This window comes from Scyliorhinus torazame, chromosome 28, assembly GCF_047496885.1.
Source record: "Scyliorhinus torazame isolate Kashiwa2021f chromosome 28, sScyTor2.1, whole genome shotgun sequence".
NCBI classification, from domain to species: Eukaryota; Metazoa; Chordata; class Chondrichthyes; order Carcharhiniformes; family Scyliorhinidae; genus Scyliorhinus; species Scyliorhinus torazame.
In genome coordinates, this window is record NC_092734.1 from 24041861 (window position 1) to 24061700 (window position 19840).

Genomic DNA, 19840 nt, shown 5'->3' on the forward strand with positions numbered 1-19840 from the left:
ATGATAACGTGAGTGCAGGTGCATCTGGAGGGGTGAAAAAACTTCCTGCACTCGAGAGGTCAAATGGTACTAGATTATAATTCTGGTGCAGAAATGCCAGAGTTAAAGAATTTATCATTATGTGGTTCCCATTTCTCATGGTTCACAGGGACTTACCAAGTGTGTCAGCTGCTGGCTGAATCTGCAGGTCAATCTTATGCTCCACTCCAGCCTGCAATCAAATCAGGACAGATATTCATGTTTTTTATTTTTTTAAAACAGCCCCACAGAAACCCAACATGAATTTAGTCACGTTTTGTTTGTCCTCAGTGAAATGTGGAGTTATCTAGGAGTGTTTCTAAACAGGCAGGGGAGTAAGCCACCCGTGAAGAATGAGCTTGGCTCTCCTCATTGGGACCCGGGGCTTAATTCATCACAGGCCCCATAGCGGCAGGCTCATTAGTCAGGCTGACAGAACGAGGGCTGTCAAACTGCAGAGCACCAGCTTGCAGCTGTCCGCATAACTAACGATTCACCGGGAAGCAACTAGGCCCACCCAAATCCACCTTGCTCTGGAGAGCAACCGGAAATGAGAAGGAGATTGTCAGACACCAAGGATATTGGGACTGTCATGATATTCAAACACACATCACAACACACACATCATGATAGACAGACCAACAGACCAATTAGCACACATAACATGACAGCCAATCACAAACAAGAGCAGACACAGTATAAGACAAGAAACACGACACCTGCTGGCCAGTCCATCTGGAGACAGGACAAGGCCAGGACCTCATTAACAAGACACTCACACAGTCACCACGTGCTGAGTACCAAGTCAGATGTGTAAATAACTAGTTGGAATAAAACTGCGTTGTACAAATCGCAACCATGTTGGTTCGTCTGTACCTCAGAGCACCCAACACCACAGGGACCTTGACCCCTTTATTCACATGAGGACGATGAGCGGGATTGCCGTAGCTGCTCGAGGCAACTACGGCTGGATTTTTAAATGGCAGTAGGTTTCGGGCATTTAAAAAGACTCCCATGTCTCGCGCGGAGCCGCACAATGCTGTTTCTGATGATAAGGAGAGTGGTGGTTAAACACAGGCTCAAATGTGGAGCTGGTGTAATGATAAGAATCGGGGCAGCCTTTTCTCCTGCAGACTGCACAATTTTAATTTCACCAGAGTGAAGTCAGGGGCTTAAAAATTGGGCCAAGTGCGGGTGACCGTTTTACAGGCGTTCCACAGTCTACCAAATCGAGGCCCAGTTAGTGGGCAAAAAACCAGCCCGTGTTCCTCATCGAACAAGCGCTGGCCATTGGCATGGTTCAGGAAAGGGCGTCCTTACCCACTCCTGAAGCAGATGTTAAGTCCCGCACTTGCATATGCAAAGGGCCCAACATCCGCTTAAGGTCCCCGCTTCAACCTTGGCTTGTTCTGAGGCTCTGGCAGCCATTTTAAGAAATCAAGGGTGCCACAACACCAAGTAACTTCAGTGAATGTAGGAGAGCTACTTGCGATCTCACATGAAAGGTTCTGACTGCTGCTTCTGACAACTCCCTCGCCCCACCCCCACCCCACCCTGGATCACGGACTCCAGGATGCTCTCCAACAGGACGGGACAGGGGTAGATGCAGGATGGATGTTCCCGATGGCAGGTGTGTCCAGTGTCATGATATTCAAACACACACATCATGATAGACACACCAACAGACAAATCAGCACACACAACACGACAGCCAATCACAGACAAGGACAGAGACAGTATAAGAGAAGAAACACAACACCTGGTGGTCAGTAGATCTGGAGACCAGGACAAGGACACGACCTGATTAACATCACACACAGGGAGTCACCACTGGCAGAGTATCAAGACAAACTGTAAATAACAAGTTGAAATAAAACAGCGTTGTACCAAATACAACCGTGTTGGTTCATCAGAACACCCAACACTACATCCAGATCCAGGGGTCACAGTCTGAGTATAAGGGGTAGACTATTTAGAACAGAGATGAGGAGAAATCTCTTCACCCGGAGAGTGGTCGGCCTGTGGAATTAGTTACCACAGGAAGTAGTTGAGTCCAAAACATTGTATGGTTTCAAGATGCAGTTAGATATAACGCTAAGGGCGAAGGGGATCAAAGGATATGGGGAAAGCGGGATTAGGCTATTAAGTTTGATGATCAGCCATGATTAAAATGAATGGCAGAGCTGGCTTGAAGGGCCGAATGGCCTCTATGTTTTCTATGCCTCTCCACCCTTGAACCTTGAACTGTGGACCCTTTTGCCCTGGCCACTCTCCCCACCCCCCAATCCTGATGTCAACTGTTGTCCGTCCCCCCCACCCCAACAGCTCACCTGAATTTCTAGGTCATAAACTTCGAAGAATGAGTGCAAATAATCAGGAAGGGAGGAAAGGGTGGGAGAGAAAGATGGAGAGAGAGAGAGAGAGAAGAAACGCAAGTTATTGTACAAATCCTCCATCATTTCCGATTCATTTTGTTTCCCAGGTATTCTTGTCACAGTCTCTTACTGCACAGGTCATTTAAAACAAGAAAACTGCAATGAAGCAATTCCTTCCTCAGCCTTAGACCTCTACCCTCCCCCGTGCCCGGGGCATAACAGAAACAGATAACTAGGATTGCCAGCGATGTGGCGCTGAGTGAATTATTGGGAGCTGTGGCTGTCAAATCCCTGGATGCTGATGGACCTTCCCAGAGGGTGTTAAAGGAAGGGACTGAGCGAACTCAATGGTTAAACGGTTCCGTGTGTTCATGCATTTGAGGAGTCTGAAGACGGGCGTTGTGTTTTTACAGGAGACTCACCTGAAGCTGGGGGACCCAGACGAGGCTGAGGAAGGGATGGGTGGGGTTCCACTCGGGGCTGGATATGAAGACGATGGGGGGGGGGGGGGGATGGGGGGTGTTGGTTAACAAGAGGGTAGTTTTTAAGGTGGGAGTATCGTGGCCAATCTGCTGGGTAGGTATGTGATGGCTCGTGGGAAGCTGGAGGGGATGCCGGTAGCCCTGGTGAATGTTAATTCCCTGAATTGGGATGATGTGGATTTTATGAGGCGGGAGCTGGGGAAGATTCCGGACCGGAACATGCATCGGTTGATTATGGGGCGTGGTTTCAATACGGTCTTGGACCCAGTTCTGGATCGGTCGAGTCCGAAGTCGTCGAGTGTGTCGGCAGTGGGCAGGGAGCGGAGGGGGTTCATGGAGCGCATTGGGGCGGGGGGGGGGGGGGGGAGGGGGGGTGCGGGCAGACCCATGGATGTTTCGGAGGCCGAGGGCAAAGGGTTTACATACTTCTCCCTGGGTGTGCTCCCAGATTGATTTCTTTGTGGTGGACACGGTGCTGCATGCGGGGATGGTCAATTCGGGTATTCAGCGATCGTGGTTTCTGACCATGCCCCGTATTGGGTGGTTCAGGGGAGGCCCAGTGGCCACAGTGCAAGCTGGGTGTGGGGCTGCTGGCAGGTGAGGGGATGTGCGAGCGGCTGAGGGGCGAGGGGGAGTACGAGGAGGTGAGGGGGTGTGCGAGCGGCTGAGGGGCGAGGGGGTGTGCGAGGTGGTGAGGGGGTGTGCGAGCGGCTGAGGGGCGAGGGGGTGTGCGAGGAGGTGAGGGGGTGTGCGAGCGGCTGAGGGGTGAGGGGGTGTGCGAGGAGGTGAGGGGGGTGTGCGAGCGGGCGAGGGGGTGTACGAGCGGGCGAGGGGGTGTGCGGGCGGCAGAGGGGGTGTGTATGCGGGTGAAGGGGTGTGCGAGCGGGTGAGGGGGTGTGCGACCGGGTGAGGGGGTGTGCGACTGGGTGAGGGGGTGTGCGAGCGGGTGAGGGGGTGTGCGAGGGGGTGAGAGGGTGTGCAAGGAGGTGAGAGGGTGTGCGAGCGGGCTAGGGGCTGTGCCTGCGGGAGAGGGGTGCGCGAGCGGGTGAGGGGGTGCGAGCAGGTGAGGGGGTGTACGAGGAGGTGAGAGGGTGTGCGGGTGTGTGAGGGGGTGTGCGAGCGGGTGAGGGGGTGTGCGAGTGGGTGGGGGGGGTGCGACCGGGTGAGGGGGTGTGCGAGCGCGTGAGGGGGGTGCAAGCGGTTGAGGGGGTGTGCGAGCAGGTGTACGAGGAGGTGAGAGCGTGTGTGAGGAGGTGAGAGGGTGTGCGAGGAGGTGAGAGGGTGTGCAAGGAGGTGAGAGGGTGTGCGAGCGGGTGAGGGGTTGTGCGAGCGGGTGAGGGGTTGTGCGAGGAGGCGAGAGGGTGTGTGAGGAGGTGAGAGGCTGTGCGAGCGGGTGAGGGGTTGTGCGAGCGGGTGAGCGGGTGTGCGAGGAGGTGAGAGGGTGTACAGGGAGGTGAGAGGGTGTACAAGGAGGTGAAAGGGTGTGCGAGGAGGTGAGAGGGTGTGCGAGGAGGTGAGAGGGTGTACAGGGAGGTGAGAGGGTGTACAAGGAGGTGAAAGGGTGTGCGAGGAGGTGAGAGGGTGTGCGAGGAGGTGAGAGGGTGTGCGAGGAGGTGAGAGGGTGTGCGAGGAGGTGAGAGGGTGTGCGAGGAGGTGAGAGGGTGTGCGAGCGGGTGAGGGGGTGTGCGAGCGGGTGAGGGTGTGTGCGAGCAGATGAGGGGGTGTGCGAGCGGGTGAGGGGGTGTGCAAGCGGGTGAGGGGGTGTGCGAGCGGGTGAGGGGGTGTGCGAGCGGGTGAGGGGGTGTGCGAGCGGGTGTACGAGGAGGTGAGAGGGTGTGCGAGCGGGTGAGGGGGTGTGCGAGCGGGTGAGCGAGTGGGTGAGGGGATGTGCGAGCGGGTGAGGGGGTGTGCGGGTGGGTGAGGGTGTGTGCAAGGAGGTGAGAGGGTGTGCGAGCGAGTGAGGGGGTGTGCGAGCGGGTGAGAGGGTGTGCGTGCGAGTGAGGGGGTGTGCGTGCGAGTGAGGGGGTGTGCGAGCGGGTGAGGAGGTGTGCGAGCAGCTGAGGGGGTGTGCAAGGAGGTGAGAGGGTGTGCGAGCGGGTGTGTGAGCGAGTGAGGGGGTGTGCGAGCGGGTGAGAGGGTGTGCAAGCGGGTGAGGGGGTGTGCGAGCGAGTGAGGGCCACTCGGGCTATGTGGAGTTAAACGACATGGGGGAGGTCACAGCCACCACGTTGTGGGAGGCACGCAAAGCTGTAGTTAGAGGAATGTTCAATTTGATTCAGGCACACAGGGAGAGGGTGGAGCGGCAGGAGAGGGGTAGGTTGGTTTCGGAGATCTTGAGGGTGGACAGGGGGTACCCGGTGGCACCAGAGGACGGGTTGTTGAAGGAGAGACGAAGGCCCCAGACGGAGTTTGGGTTGGTGTCTACAGGGAAGGCGGTTGGGCAGTTGCGGAGGGCCAGTGTATGATTATGGGGAGAAGGCGAGTAGGATGCTGGCCCATCAGTTGAGGAAGCAGACAGTGGCAAGGGAGATTGGTAGAGTGAGGGACGATAGGGGTACGGTGGTGGTGGACCCGAAAGGGGTGAATGGGGCATCTGAGGCCTTGTATGGAAGGCTGTATGAGTCGGAGCCCCCGATGGAAGAAGAGGGGATCCGACGGTTCCTGGATGGATTGGAGTTTCCCCATGTGGAAGAAGGGAGGATTCAGGGCGTGGGGGCCCTAGCTGGTGTGAGGGAGGTGATGGACGGCATGGGGGCGATGCAGACGCGGAAGGCCTCGGAGTTGGACGGGTTCCCAGTGGAGTTTTATAAAAGGTTTGAGGCGGAGCTGGGGCCACTGCTGGTGAGGACGTATAAAGAGGTGATGGAGAGGGGGGGGGGGGGGTGTCACAGATTGTCACAGGCTTCCATCTCCTTGGTTTTAAAGAAGGGTAAGGACCCAGAGCAGAGTGGGCCTTACCGCCCGATATTGTTATTGAATGTCGCTGCCAAGCTATTGGCGAAGGTCCTTGCATCGCGATTGAGGACTGTGTGTCGGGGGTGATTGGGGAGGATCAGGTGGGTTTTGTGAAGGGAAGAAAGTTGTCGGCGAATGTGCGGAGGTTACTTAACGTGATCGTGATACCCTCGGAGGGGCAGGAGGTAGAGGTAGTGGTGGCGATGGACATGGAAAAGGCTTCTGATCGTGTGGAGTGGGTGTATTCATTTGAGGTTTTGGGGAGATTCGGGTTTGGGCAGGAGTTTGCGGATTTGGTCCGGATGTGTACAAGGCGCCGATGGCGAGTGTGTGGACGAACCGAGTGAGTTTGGGGTATTTTGGGCTGCACCGCGGGACGAGGGAGGGGTGTCTGCTGTCCTCGAGAGGCATGCCGGGCATAGGATTTTGTTAGATGTGGATGGCTTATTATATATTCGGACCCGATGGGCAGCATTGGGGGGGATTAGGGAGATCTTGAGGGAATTAGGCCAGTTTTCAGGATATAAATTGAACATGGGCGGCACGGTAGCACAGTGGCTAGCACTGTTGCTTCACAGCACCAGGGTCCCAGGTTTGATTCCCCGCTGGGTCACTGTCTGCGCGGAGTCTGCACGTTCTCCCCGTGTGTGTGTGGGTTTCCTCTGGGTGCTCCTGTTTCCTCCCACAGCCCAAAGACGTGCAGCTTAGGTGGATTGGCCATGATAAATTGCCCTTAGTGACCAAAAAGGTTAGGAGGGGTTATTGGGTTACGGGGATAGGGTGGAAGTGAGGGCGTACGTGGGTCGGTGCAGACTCGATGGGCCGAATGGCCTCCTTCTGCTCTGTATGTTCTATGTTCTATATAGTCCGGACCCGGTGGGCAGCATGGGGGGAATTATGGAGATCTTCAGGGAATTTGGCCAGTTTTGGGGATATAAATTGATCATGGGAAAGAACAATGCAGTAAAGGAGATTTGGGGAGTTGCCATTTAGGGTGGTGGGGACGAGCTTCAGGTACTTGGGTATTCAGGTGGCGCGGAGCTGGGCCCAACTGTGTAGATTGAACTTGGCTCGACTGGTGGAGAGGATAAAGGAGGATTTTAGGAGGTGGGGCGTTTTGCTGCTGTCACTGGCAGACAGTGAAAATGACGGTGCTGCCTGGGTTTCTGTTTGCATTTCAGAACCTCCCTTTCTTTGTCCCCAAGTCCTTTTTTTAGGGAAGTCAAAGTGCTGATCTCGGATCTCGAGATTTCTGTGTGTGTGTGTGGAGTCCACCTGACCCACGACTTTTAATAGATTGTGGTGTGGGGAGCACACGGCCCACTCTACAGGTGTGGTACAGCAGAAATGGAAAAGTATTTTTTAAAGCAAAACAATGTTTATTCTATGAACTTGAAGTTAACCTTTTTAAAACATACAGTGAACATCTTAACAACCATCAATTCAAATACAACCCCCAAAGAATACAACACTAAGTAATCCTTAAGCTTTCCTTTTAACATCCATGAGACTTAAAACACCTTTTACCAGAAGCACATCAGGTTAACGTCACTACTGTTATTAGTTTTAAATCACCAGGATCGATTTAGTCTTTAGGTTACAGAGAGAGACTCTAATACACCTCTGGCTGTGACTGCAGCTATCCAGCTCTGAAAACAAAACTAAAACACACCCTGCAGCAAACAGCCTAAAGCGAAAGTAAAAAGCTGACAGACAGCGCAGCTCCACCAATCTCTGACATCACTGCAGTAATAAACACCCATTTCTTAAAGGTTCTCTCACTACAGATATTTATATGCATACCCATTTATAAACACCCATTTCTTAAAGGTACTCTCACATGACACAGTTTAAAGTGGTGCATAGGGCCCACACGATGGTGGCGAGGATGAGCAGCTTCTTTGCTGGGGTGGGGGATAGGTATGGGCGGAGCGCGGAGGGGCCTGCGAATCACGTCCACATGTTCTGGGCGTGTCGAAGATCGAGGGGGTTCTGGTGGGGGTTCTCGGTTTGGGGGTGGTTCCGAGTCCGGAGGTGGTGATGTCATGTGTCGGAAGATCCGGGGGGTCCAGAGGAGTGGGGTAGATTGCCCAAGGTATTGGCCTTTGCCTCCCGGATAGCCTGGAGATGGATTTTGCTCAGGTGATGGGGCTAGGAGCCGCTGAAAGCGGGGATGCAAGTGAGCGACCTGACAGAATTCCTGAAGTTGGAGAAGATTATGTTTGCCCTGCGGGGGTTCGCCTGGAGGTGGAAACCATTCATCGATTTCGTAAAGGAAAATTGAGGGGTCGGTAAGGGGTTGTTGTTTTTTTGGAAGGGTAAGGGGTAAAATGGGGACGGTGGGACATGGTGGGGTGTTGGCGTCGGGGGGGGGGGGCAGGAGGGTTGTGGTTGCTTATTGGGGTGATGTGTTGTCCTTCTGATATTCTGTGTATATTTGTTAAATGCCTTAAATAAAAATATTTTTTAAAAAGAAGTGGTTAATGAGATAGTTGTTGCATTGGCTTTAATTTTCCAAAACCCCCTAGATTCGGGAAAGGTCCCATTCGATTGGAAGATAGCAAATGTAACTCCATTATCCAAAAAGCGAGAGAGACAGTAGGCTGCAAACTACAGGCCAGTTAGCTTAACATCTGTCAGAGGGAAAATGTTAAAAGCTATTCCTAAAGAGGTTATACCAGAGCACTTAGATAAACTCAAAGTAATCAGGCAGCATCAACATGGTTTAGTGAAAGTCATGTTCTTCCAACGTGTTGGAGTTCTTTGAGGAAGTAATATGTGTTGTAGATACAGGGGAGCCTGTAGATGTACTGTTCTTAGATTTCCAGAAGGCATTTGATAAGGTGCTGCATCAAACATTACTGCGAAAAATAAAAGCTCACTCGGTCACCTCAGTTAAGGAAGGATGTAAATGCATTGTAAGCAGTTCAATGAAGGTTTATCAGACTTATAGCTAGGATGGGTGGGCTGTCTTTTGGGGAAAGGCTGGACATGCTGAGCTTGTATCTGCTGCAGTTTAGAAAAGTGAGAGCTGACTTGATTGAAACAGAAGATCCTGACGGGTCTTGATAGCTTATGTCCAGCGGAGGTTTCCTCTTACAGTAGAATGTAGAACGAGGGGTCACTGTTTAAAAATAAGGGATCGCCCATTTAAAACAGAGATGAGACAAAATATTTGGAGCTCACTTCTTTTAAAGGCGGTGGAAGCAGAGACTTTGAATATTTTTAAGGCAGAGGTGGCTAGGTTCTTGTTAAGCAAGGAGGTGTTAGTTTATCGGGGGTGGGTGGGATGCAGATTTGAGGTCACTATCAGATCAGTCATGATTTTATTAAATGGCGGAGCAGGCTCGAGGGAGGGGCCTAACCTTGTTCGTATGTTATTTTCAAAGCACATGTTAAATCTTCAGAAGTCCATGGTAAGTAGAGTGGGTTCTGCTTCCGTTTAAAGGGACTTCGTTTTACAGTACATTTCAACATACATGCATCTTACTGAGATTTAAGGGCATGATAATACTTTAAGATAAGAGCAGAGAGTTGGAAGAGCTCAGATACACAGATCTTAAAAAGTGAGAGTACAAATTGAAAAGGCTGCCGTGTCGCTCAAGATGGTATTATTTTTGTCCCTGTTTGGTTTCCGTCTGTAATAATGGACAGATTTTAATAAAACCTGGTACATAGAGAGGGTATGGCCCAGGGAAGAACTGATTTGTCATTGGTGAAGATGCGGATCCAGATCTGGATACGGAGATTTTTAAAAAAAAGATCTGTTAACATAGGGGAGAGAGGGCAAATTGTATTTATTTTTTTGAAGAATGTTATGGGTTGTTTGATTTAGAATGTTGAATATTTTAGAATGTGGTGAAGTTGTCATAGCTGTCAAAATGAGATCAGAGTTTTCGGAGCAGGTTGTTTGATGTGGATTGCCCTGCAGCCTCCGCCATGAAATGGAAGCTCTGAATGAAAAGATTTCCTTTTCAGCTTTTGAAGTTACAGAGCATCAGCCAGGCAGCGAAAAGCCTCAAGGAAGGGCTGCATCATTGTAATATTAACCTGTTAACTGCCTGGCTCTCCAGTGCGGATTTGGAGGACTATTCCAAAGATGCACTGGGGAATTCCTCTGGGAAATTCCCAGATAAGGATTTGCGCGACAATTGTCCAGGAGCACTAACTTACCTTGGACAAACGCGCTACGTTGGGAACCATCTGACAAAACAATTTATATTGTTAACTTCCGATGTTTCTGCCAGTGTTACACTAATAGTTAATCTAAAATAGTTAAGAAATAAAAGCACTTCTAACTTCGGCGTAACTATTTAAAGGACCCAGACCAAGCCCCGCACGGGTCACCCCCAACCTCACGAAGCCACAGAGGTCTCCCCGCCGCCCCCCCCGCCCGCTACCCCCAACTGAGCACCCCACAACTCATGGTATTCCCCACCACAGGATTCCACCGCCCCCCGCCTTGACCAGACGCCCACCCTCGCGCCCAAACCCCCATCACCCAGCTCTCAACATCCTTCTTCAACCTGGCCCCGAACCCTTGACCCGACATCCTGCTGACCGTCACACCCCTGACCGCTCCCACTCTCCCCTCAACCCGCTCCCACTCCCTACACCCAGCACCCAATGTCCAAGCTGTCACCCCACTGATGTCCAACCGCACTCCCCCACCGATGTCCTACTACCCCACGCAGTCTGAACCCCCCTGAAAGTCTGTACCCCCCCCCGAATGTCTGTACCCCCCCCGAAAGTCTGAACCCCCCCCAATCCCAACCACATACCTTCGGCATTTACCTTTTCTCTGGCCTGTTACTTTCAATGGGACCTTTAAAATCAGCTGCTTTTAGAGCAGCTAGCACTCTTCCTGTCTCACACTTGGGGGCTAGGGCCTGCATGAGAACATAAGAACTAGGAGCAGGAGTGGGCCATTCAGCCCCTCAATCCCGCTCCGCCATCAATACGCTCATGGCTGATCCCCTCTTGGCCTCGTCTCCACTTTCCTGCCCGTTCTCCTCAGCCCTTCAACAAGTTACTAATTGTCTATCTATCTCCTCAAATTTACTCCATGTCCCAGCATTCACCGCACTGGGGGGGGGGGGGGGGGGGGGGGGCGGGGGGGGTGAATTCGTCAGATTCACGACCCTTTCAGAGAAATAATTTCTCCCCATCTCGGTTTTAAATCTGCTGCCCCTTGCCCTTAAACTATGACCTCTCGTTTTAGATTGCCCCACCAGAGGAAGCATTCGCTCTATGTCTACTTTGTCAATACCTTTCATCATTTCATATACTTCAATTAGATCTCCTCTCATTCTTTTAAACTCAAGAGAGTATGGGCCTAAACTGCTTCATCTCTCTTCATAAGACAAATCCCTCATCCCTGGAATCCACTTGGTCAACCTCCTCTGAACAGCCTGCATCCCTCCTCAAATCAGGGGGCCAAAACTGTACACAGTACCCCAGGTGCGGTCTCATTAATGCCGTGTACAAAAGTATTAATTGGAATTTGTGTTAGCTTAAAAACTGGCAAGCTACCACTCATAAACAATACAAGTAACCAATCAGTTGTATGGCAATCTTTCCTCACCTCCTTCCAAAATGGCATTCCAATCTTGACAAATCCCAAATTGATATCACAGGCAATGACTTTTCCATCAGCTGGTATTGCAAGAGCCATGGTCAAGGTGTTATATCCAGTGTACACACCTGCAGAATCAAAACAACCCAAACATTTCATAATTAAACAAACGAGAAGGGAAATATTCAAACTAAGAACAGTTCACGAAGCTTGTTAGTAAAATCTGATGTGTCTCCTTAGTAATCTTCATTGGTGTCACAAGTAGGCTTACATTAACACTGGAATGAAGTTACTGTGAAAATCCCCGAGTTGCCACATTCCAGTGTACACCGAGGGAGAATTCAGAATGTCCAATTCACCCAACAGCGCGTCTTTCGGGACTTGTGGGAGGAAACCGGAGCACCCGGAGGAAACCCACGCAGACACGGGGAGAACGTGCAGACTGCACACAGACAGTGGCCCAAGCAGGAATCGAACCTGGGACCCTGGAGCTGTGAAGCAACAGTGCTACCCACTGTGCTACCGTGCTGCCCATGGGGTTACCACCACAAAAAAAAATCAAATGAAAATTGGCCAGCCAGTTTCTAGATTTGCAAACAGCTCACAGTATCGTCCAGGTCTTGCTGCATATGGACACGGACTGCTTCATTTTCTGAGGAGTCGCGAATGCTGCTGAACTCTGTGCAATAATCAACTAACAGCCCCATTTCTGACCTTACGAAGGAGGGGGAGGACAATGATGAAGCTGGTGAAGGTGGTTGGGCCAAGGGAACTACCTGAAAAAACTCCTGCAGTCATTCCTGGGACTGAGGTGATAGACTTTCAACAACCACAGGGCGGCATGTGGCACAGTGGTTAGCACTGGGACTACGACGCTGAGGACTCGGGTTTGAATCCAGGCCCCGGTTCATTGTCCGTGTGGAGTTTGCACATTCTCCCCGTGTCTGCGTGGGTCCCATCCATACAACCCAAAGATGTGCAGGTTAGGTGGATTGGCCACGCTAAATTGCCCCTTAATTGGAAAAAAAAATAACTGGGTACTTGTAGAAGCCAGGTATTTCGAATACAACTAGTATAGGTAAAAGATAGCTGTTTAAGCATAAATATTAAGCCCCAGTTTTAAATACCCATTTATACAGCATAATTCACTTTTACTGAGGTCCGTTGTTCTGGCAAATGCATATTTTCAAAGACAGTGTGACATTAAAACAGCACAGTTGCAAGACAATTTGACACTGCTTGTTCTAATTGTCAAGGACAAGGACTGAATACCATAGCAACATGAAGGCACCATTGTTCACAATGCAGATAACAGCTAAGTCAGCAAAAGTCCCAGTTTTTGTTGGTCAGAATATCACATTCCATAACATGAAGACATGAAACAATTAAAAGCTGATGTTGCACATTGAAGATGGACGGCTTGCCATCAAATCAAATGTGTTTGCGTCTAACCCAAACCAATTAGGATTATATTGGGGTGTGATTAGATGATTTAAGACAGATATGAAAGTGTATAACTGAAAAGTTTCCGCCCGCCATTTTGGTTTTGTCTTTTGGGGGTTCTGTCAGTCTGTTAGTCTGTGTCAGTGATGCAATGTACTTTTGACTTTGAGTTTAGCTGAAGATTAGCTCTCTCGCTCTTTTCATGTTTCATTGCCAGACTTTGACCTTTTAAAAGTTACTTTCGAGCTGTCTGCCTAAGCAAAAAAGATAATGTCTGTAATTCTCTGAAAGCTTCGAATTGTCTACGAATTGCCTTTTAAATGACTTTCAAATTGTAATCAAGCAACTACAAATAAAACAATTCTTTTTGGCACCTGAGAAGTTTTAACTGAAGTTTCTGCTGAGTCCCAGTATTCGCAAAGTGCTACTGGTAACCGAATAGCAGAAATGATATAAATTCCTTCAACTTTACACAGTTGAATAATACTAGGAATCCAACAACTTGGCATAGTCCAGAAATATTACAAATCTTACAAATTGTCGTATTGCGCCAGGACTTTGATTCATCAACTAAGCTTCCCCCAAACTTGGCGTAGTTCGGCAGGTTAAGATCCCTTCAAATTAAAGATTTCAACATTGGCGAGCCAGCCAGGAGTTAACATTCTTTCAAGTTGCAAATTTCTACAGTACTCTAAATTTAAATTAAAATAAAGACCTTCAACAACCACAATCAACCGCCGTATAACTCCAGCCAGCGGAGAGATTTCCCCTGATTCCTATTGACTCCAGTTTTGCTCGAGCTCCTTGATCCATACTCAATCAAATGCTGCCTTGGTGTCAAGTGCAGTCACTCTCACCTCACACCTGGCATTCAGCTCTTTTGTCCATGTTTCAACAAGACTGTAATGAGGTCAGGAACTGAATCACCCTGGCATAACCCAAACTGAGTGTCAGTGAACAGATTATTGCTAAGTAAGTGCTGCTTGATAGCACTGTTGAAGACCCCCTTCCATCACTTTGCTGATGATTGAGAGGAGACTGACCGGGCCGTAATCGGCCAGATTGGATTTGTCCTGCTTTTTGTGTACAGGACAGATTTTCCACATTGCCGGGTAGATGCCAGTGTTGTAGTTGTACTGGAACAGCTTGGCTAGGGGTGCGGCAAGTTCTGGAGCACAAGTCCGCAGTACTATTTCCAGAATGTTGTCAGGGACCAAAGCATTTGCAGTATCCAGTGCCTTCATCTGTTTCTTGATATCACGTCGGGTGAATCGTATTGGCTGAAGATGCTGTGATGCTGGGGACCTCTGGAGAAGACGGAGATGGATTATTCACTTGAAACTTCTGGCTGAAGATTGTAGCAAATGCTTCAGCCTTCATCTTCTGCACTGATTTGCACAGAGCTTTTGAGGCGGGCAGGCAATTGAGCCACAGGAGAACAAAAGATACGGGTGCGATAGGGGACGATGAGTTGGGGCAGGATTGCCTTTCACAACTTTCCAAGCACTTTGCAGCCAATGAAGTACTTTTGAAACATGACGGGTAATCTGTGCACAGCAAGATACCATTAGCAGCAACTTTGACTGAGGGATAACGATTGGCCTGGAAGCCAGGGATCGAAGGACAAAGAACAATATAACACAGGAACAGGCCTGTACCGACCATGATGCCTGTCTAAAGTAAAACCTTTTGCACTTCTGTGGTACATAGCCCTCTATTCCCATCCTATTCATGTATTTGTCAAGATGCCTCTTAAACGTCACTATCGTACCTACTTCCATCACCTTCCCCGGCAGCGAGTTCCAGGGACTCACAACCCTCTATCTACAAAGAAAACTTGCCTCGCAGATCTCCTCTAAACTCCTCGCATCTTAAATCCATATAGTAATTGACTTTCCACCCTGGGAAAAAGCATCTGACTATCCACTCTGTCTATGCCCCTCATAATCTTGTAACCTCAAGCAAGTCGCCCCTTATCCTCCATCGTTCCAGTGAGAACAGCGAGTTTATCCAATCTCTCCTCATAGCTAATGCCCTCTAGACCAGGCAACATCCTGGGAAAGCTCTTCTGTACCCGCTCCAAAGCCTTCAATCACTCCCTTCTCTTCATCAAAGTAGCCCCATGGGATCTTCTATGTCTACCTAGCAGAACAGACATGGTCCCGGTTTAACAGTTCATCTGAAAAACAATGGGCTGGATTCTCCGATTTGAAGAAGAACAGTGGCATTTTACTTTGAAAAAACGGCACAAAAGCTGCACCGATCCTCCGTCTGGTGGGGGGGTGGGGGGGGGGGGGGCGGGGGGGGGGCTAGCAGGCACGCAACGTAAAGCCCCAGGCTTCACCTGCGGATATGACCGGAGAATTGCCGGGTCCGTGGCTGCACACGCGCACGGTGGCGGCCTGCCGCGCCTGCCGGCCGCACGCGGACCCGGCCTGCCACATACTGTACCCCAGTAACCCCCCTTGCCACGCCCAATCACCCCAACCAGCCCCCCGCCGTGCCCGCGGAACGGCTCCTCCCCAACTGTGGCGGCTCTGCCCGCCGGGTTCCCGAAAGCAAATAGCATGAATGACCCATGCCATTGGGAACTCGGCCCATTGGGGGCGGAGCATCCGGGGAGGGCCTCAGGTAAACGTCCTGAGGCCGTCCATACGGCCTGCGGCGTACTCCCCGAGTATGCCGTTTTTGAGGGGGCGGTGCGTTGCAAAGGTGGCACTGCCCTCAATTTTGGCACAAACGCGATTTCGGCATCAGCGTCCGGAGAATCCCGGCCAGTGTCTCCAACAGTGGTAGCACTCCCTCAGTACTGCACTGTAGTATCATCCTAGAGCTTTACCCTCACGTCTCTGGAGTGGGACTTGAACCGACAACCTCCAGACCCAACTCAGCCACAATTAATATCAATGCCAATAAATCCTTGAAATGTGTGTTCTTTTTGGAAAGTTAATTGAATGCTTTCCAAGTACTTTATTCAACCCACTTGTCACACAGCAACTAAACGAGTTCACGACTGAATACATTTTTCAATAATTTACAAACAATAGTTAACAAGCCAATTAGAGCTCATGGTGCTTGACCGAATCGTATTCCATTACAGTTTGACAATGCTAACACTGCCGAAAAGGACCTTTGCTGACACATGCTGACATGAATCAGTTTAAAACAAAGTCCAGTTTGCATTAGTTATCTGATTTGTGCTGGTTTTACTTTTGAACAATTATTCAGTCAAACATGGAGTTTGGATTCTGTGTGTTGCACAAGGGCGCTTCGAGGTACAATTGTGTTTGTTTGAATGTTAGAGTCGCTTGTAATAATAATAATCATCTTTATTGTCACAAGTGGGCTTACATTAACACTGCAACAAAGTTAATGTGAAAAGCCCCTAGTCACCACATACCGGCGCCTGTTCGGGTACAAAGAGGGAGAATTCAGAATGTCCAATTCACCTAACAAGCACGTCTTTCGGGACTTGTGGGAGGAAACCGGAGCACCCGGAGGAAACTCACGCAGACACAGGGAGAAGGTACAGGCATAGACAGTGACCCAAGCCAGGAATCGACACTGGGACCGTGGCGCTGTGAAGCAGCAGTGCTAACCACTGTGCTACCATGCTAAAGATGATGGGATTTGAGTCACATGTTTCCGCTTGTCCAGAGGTTGCTCCCTGGAATGAAAGAGGTTTTGTTTTCACTGCTTGCCCCCTGATGAATACATCCTTGGAAAAAAATCTTTTGAAGCCCCATATTAAACGCTTCGTTGATCCTCCTTGACCCACTGTAAACAAATAAGCTTGACCGGCTCCATTTTCACAAGGGGTTGGAATTACAATCCTCATCTTCAAATCACTCCGTGGCCTCAGCCCATCCCATCACCCTGGCTTTCCTGATCTTCATGGGTCTTCCCATAATCCTACTGTCTCCTGACTCTGCCATCCTGTTTACTCCCCCTCTCCCCACCTCCCAACTCTGCTCTCTGAGACACTTCAACCTCTCTAACTCGGACTTTTGCTATGATTCAGTGGTAGAGCCCTTGCCTCGAGCGTCAGAAGGTTGTCGGTTTGAGTGAGGTACTGAGGGTGTGCTACACTGTAATATGCTCACTTTAACACAAAACTATAAACCAAGGTCCATGTGCATCCTCAGATTGGCTTAAAGGGTCCCGTCATATTTTGAAAAGCAATAGTTCTCCCTGGCATTCTGGTCAATAATTATCCCTCAACCAACATCACTATAATAGTTCATCCAGGCATTAGCTTATGGGTGGTTTCCGTGTGTAAATTGACGACCCCTTTCTCTACATTGCAACATGCTTACAGTGGTTAGCTATGGAGCACTTCGGGACATTCCTGAGGATGTGGAAGGCACTATTCAAATGCACTTCTTTCTTTCCATCTCTGCCCTAGCCTTTTAAAGAGATTTTGGAAAACACGCCCTTGACCAAACTTTCAATCAATTCTCAAAACTCTCCCAGTAAATCTTCAGCATCGCAGAATCAATCATAGAATCGCTGCACTGCAGAAGGAGGCCATTTGGCCCAGCGAGTCTGCACCGACCATCTCAAAGAACACCCTGCCTTGGCCCACGACCCACCCTATCCCCGTGACCCAATAACTCCTAACCTTCTAAACACTGAGGGGCAATTTGGCATGGTAAATCCACCTAACCTGCACCTCTTTGGACCGTGGGAGTAAACCGGAGCACCCGGAGGAAACCCATGCAGATACGCGGAGGAAGTGCAAACTCCATATACACAGTGACCCAAGACAGGAATAGAACCAGGGTCCCTGGCGTTGTGAGGTAGCAGTGCTAACCATTGCTGCCTCAGCCCCTCTTTCTCTAAATGAATGACTGGGAGTTTCCTACTGCTCAAAGCGCGACCCCCCCCTGCATTTGTAGATAAAATAGAATCACTACAGTGCAGAGGGAAGCCATTCAGCCCATCGAGTCTACACCGACCTTCTGAAAGAGTACCCCAATCCCACAGCCCCGCCTCATCCCAATAGCCCCTTAACCAAACCTACACGTCTTTCTGCATTCAGTGTTCTATATTTGTGATTCTTTAATTGTGCCCGTGGATCGCAAAGTGAGGGTTCAGCTGGAGGTGTGCTCACCGATCTCGATCACATTCTTTGCTTTAATGAGCTTTATCAAGTTAGCCATCAGCTGAGCCTGTTCACAGGCCACCATCATCGCGCTCATTGGATCTTCGAGAGTCCGCTGAAAAGGAATTTGAAAAAGAATAAAATGTGAGAAAGGGGTTTCCGAACACTTTTCTCCTTCTCGGAAGACTTGGCCGTGGTCCTGTACCCCGTACTCAGTGGGAACGGTCTTGAATTTTGCCAAGGCCGTGCCGGCTGCCACTAATTACAAAACTGCTTAAAATGGCTTCATTTCCCAATTGTAAGACAATATTGAATGCTTAAAAATAGAGACTTCACGTGTCAAAGTTACAGTCGATAAATGTTTTGCTCAATTAACGGAGGAGCTGCGCTGCACCAGTCTGACACCAGATCACTGGTCAATTATGTATACAAAATATCTTTGCGAAATTCTGATCTGCATCTGTTACACACCTCCATGATAAATTCTGGTTCCCACTTCAACCTTTTGGTCAGAAGAGAGATAGAAATAGAGGAAGTAGTGAAAGGAATTAGGAGTATGCAGGCGGGGAAGGCTCCGGGACCAGATGGATTTCCAGTCGAATTTTATAGGAAATATGTGGACTTGCTCACCCCGCTACTGATGAGAACCTTTAATGAGGCGAAGGAAAGGGGACAGCTGCCCCCGACTATGTCAGAGGCAACGATATCGCTTCTCCTAAAGAAGGAAAAAGACCCGCTGCAATGCGGGTCCTATGGACCTATTTCCCTCCTGAACGTAGACGCTAAGATTCTGGCCAAGGTAATGGCAATGAGGATAGAGGATTGTGTCCCGGGGGTGGTCCATGAGGACCAAACTGGGTTCGTGAAGGGGAGACAGCTGAATACGAATATACGGAGGCTGCTAGGGGTAATGACGATGCCCCCACCAGAGGGGGAAGCGGAGATAGTGGTGGCGATGGATGCCGAGAAAGCATTTGATAGAGTGGAGTGGGATTATTTGTGGGAGGTGTTGAGGAGATTTGGCTTTGGAGATGAGTATATTAGATGGGTACAGCTGCTGAATAGGGCCCCGATGGCGAGCGTGGTCACGAATGGACGGGGGTCTGCGTATTTTCGGCTCCATAGAGGGACGAGGCAGGGATGTCCTCTGTCCGCATTATTGTTTGCACTGGCGATTGAGCCCCTGGCAATAGCATTGAGGGGTTCCAGGAAGTGGAGGGGAGTACTCAGGGGGGGAGAGGAACACCGGGTATCTCTTTACGCGGATGATTTATTGTTGTATGTGGCGGACCCGGCGGAGGGGATGCCAGAGATAATGCAGATACTTGGGGAGTTTGGAGAATTTACAGGATATCAGCTGAACATGGGGAAAAGTGAGTTGTTTGTGGTGCATCCAGGGGAGCAGAGCAGAGAAATAGAGGACTTACCGCTGAGGAAGGTAACAAGGGACTTTCGCTACTTGGGGATCCAGATAGCCAAGAATTGGGGTACATTGCATAGGTTAAACTTAACGCGGTTGGTGGAACAGATGGAGGAGGACTTCAAGAGATGGGACATGGTATCCCTGTCACTGGCAGGGAGGGTACAAGCGGTTAAAATGGTGGTCCTCCCGAGATTCCTCTTTGTGTTTCAGTGCCTCCCGGTGGTGATCACGAAGGCTTTTTTCAAAAGGATTGAGAAGAGTATCATGAGTTTTGTGTAGGCCGGGAAGACCCCGAGAGTGAGGAAGGGATTTTTGCAGCGTAGTAGGGATAGGGAGGGCTGGCGCTACCGAGCCTGAGTGAGTACTACTGGGCCGCCAACATCTCAATGGTATGTAAGTGGATGGGAGAAGAGGAGGGAGCGGCGTGGAAGAGATTGGAGAAGGCGTCCTGTAGGGGGACTTGCC

General features: G+C 50.0%; 1 protein-coding gene across 1 annotated transcript in view; it reads right to left on the minus strand.

The window, feature by feature from the left end:
- comtd1 (catechol-O-methyltransferase domain containing 1) overlaps nt 1–19840 on the minus strand; it is a 53181-nt gene that overhangs the window by 21180 nt on the left and 12161 nt on the right. Inside the window, exons 3-5 of the mRNA XM_072491659.1 lie at nt 17962–18067; nt 11415–11533; nt 157–211 (exon numbers count right to left, since the gene is read on the minus strand). Of these exons, the coding sequence (XP_072347760.1) occupies nt 157–211; nt 11415–11533; nt 17962–18067 (280 nt within the window). The remainder of the gene's footprint in view (nt 1–156; nt 212–11414; nt 11534–17961; nt 18068–19840) is intronic.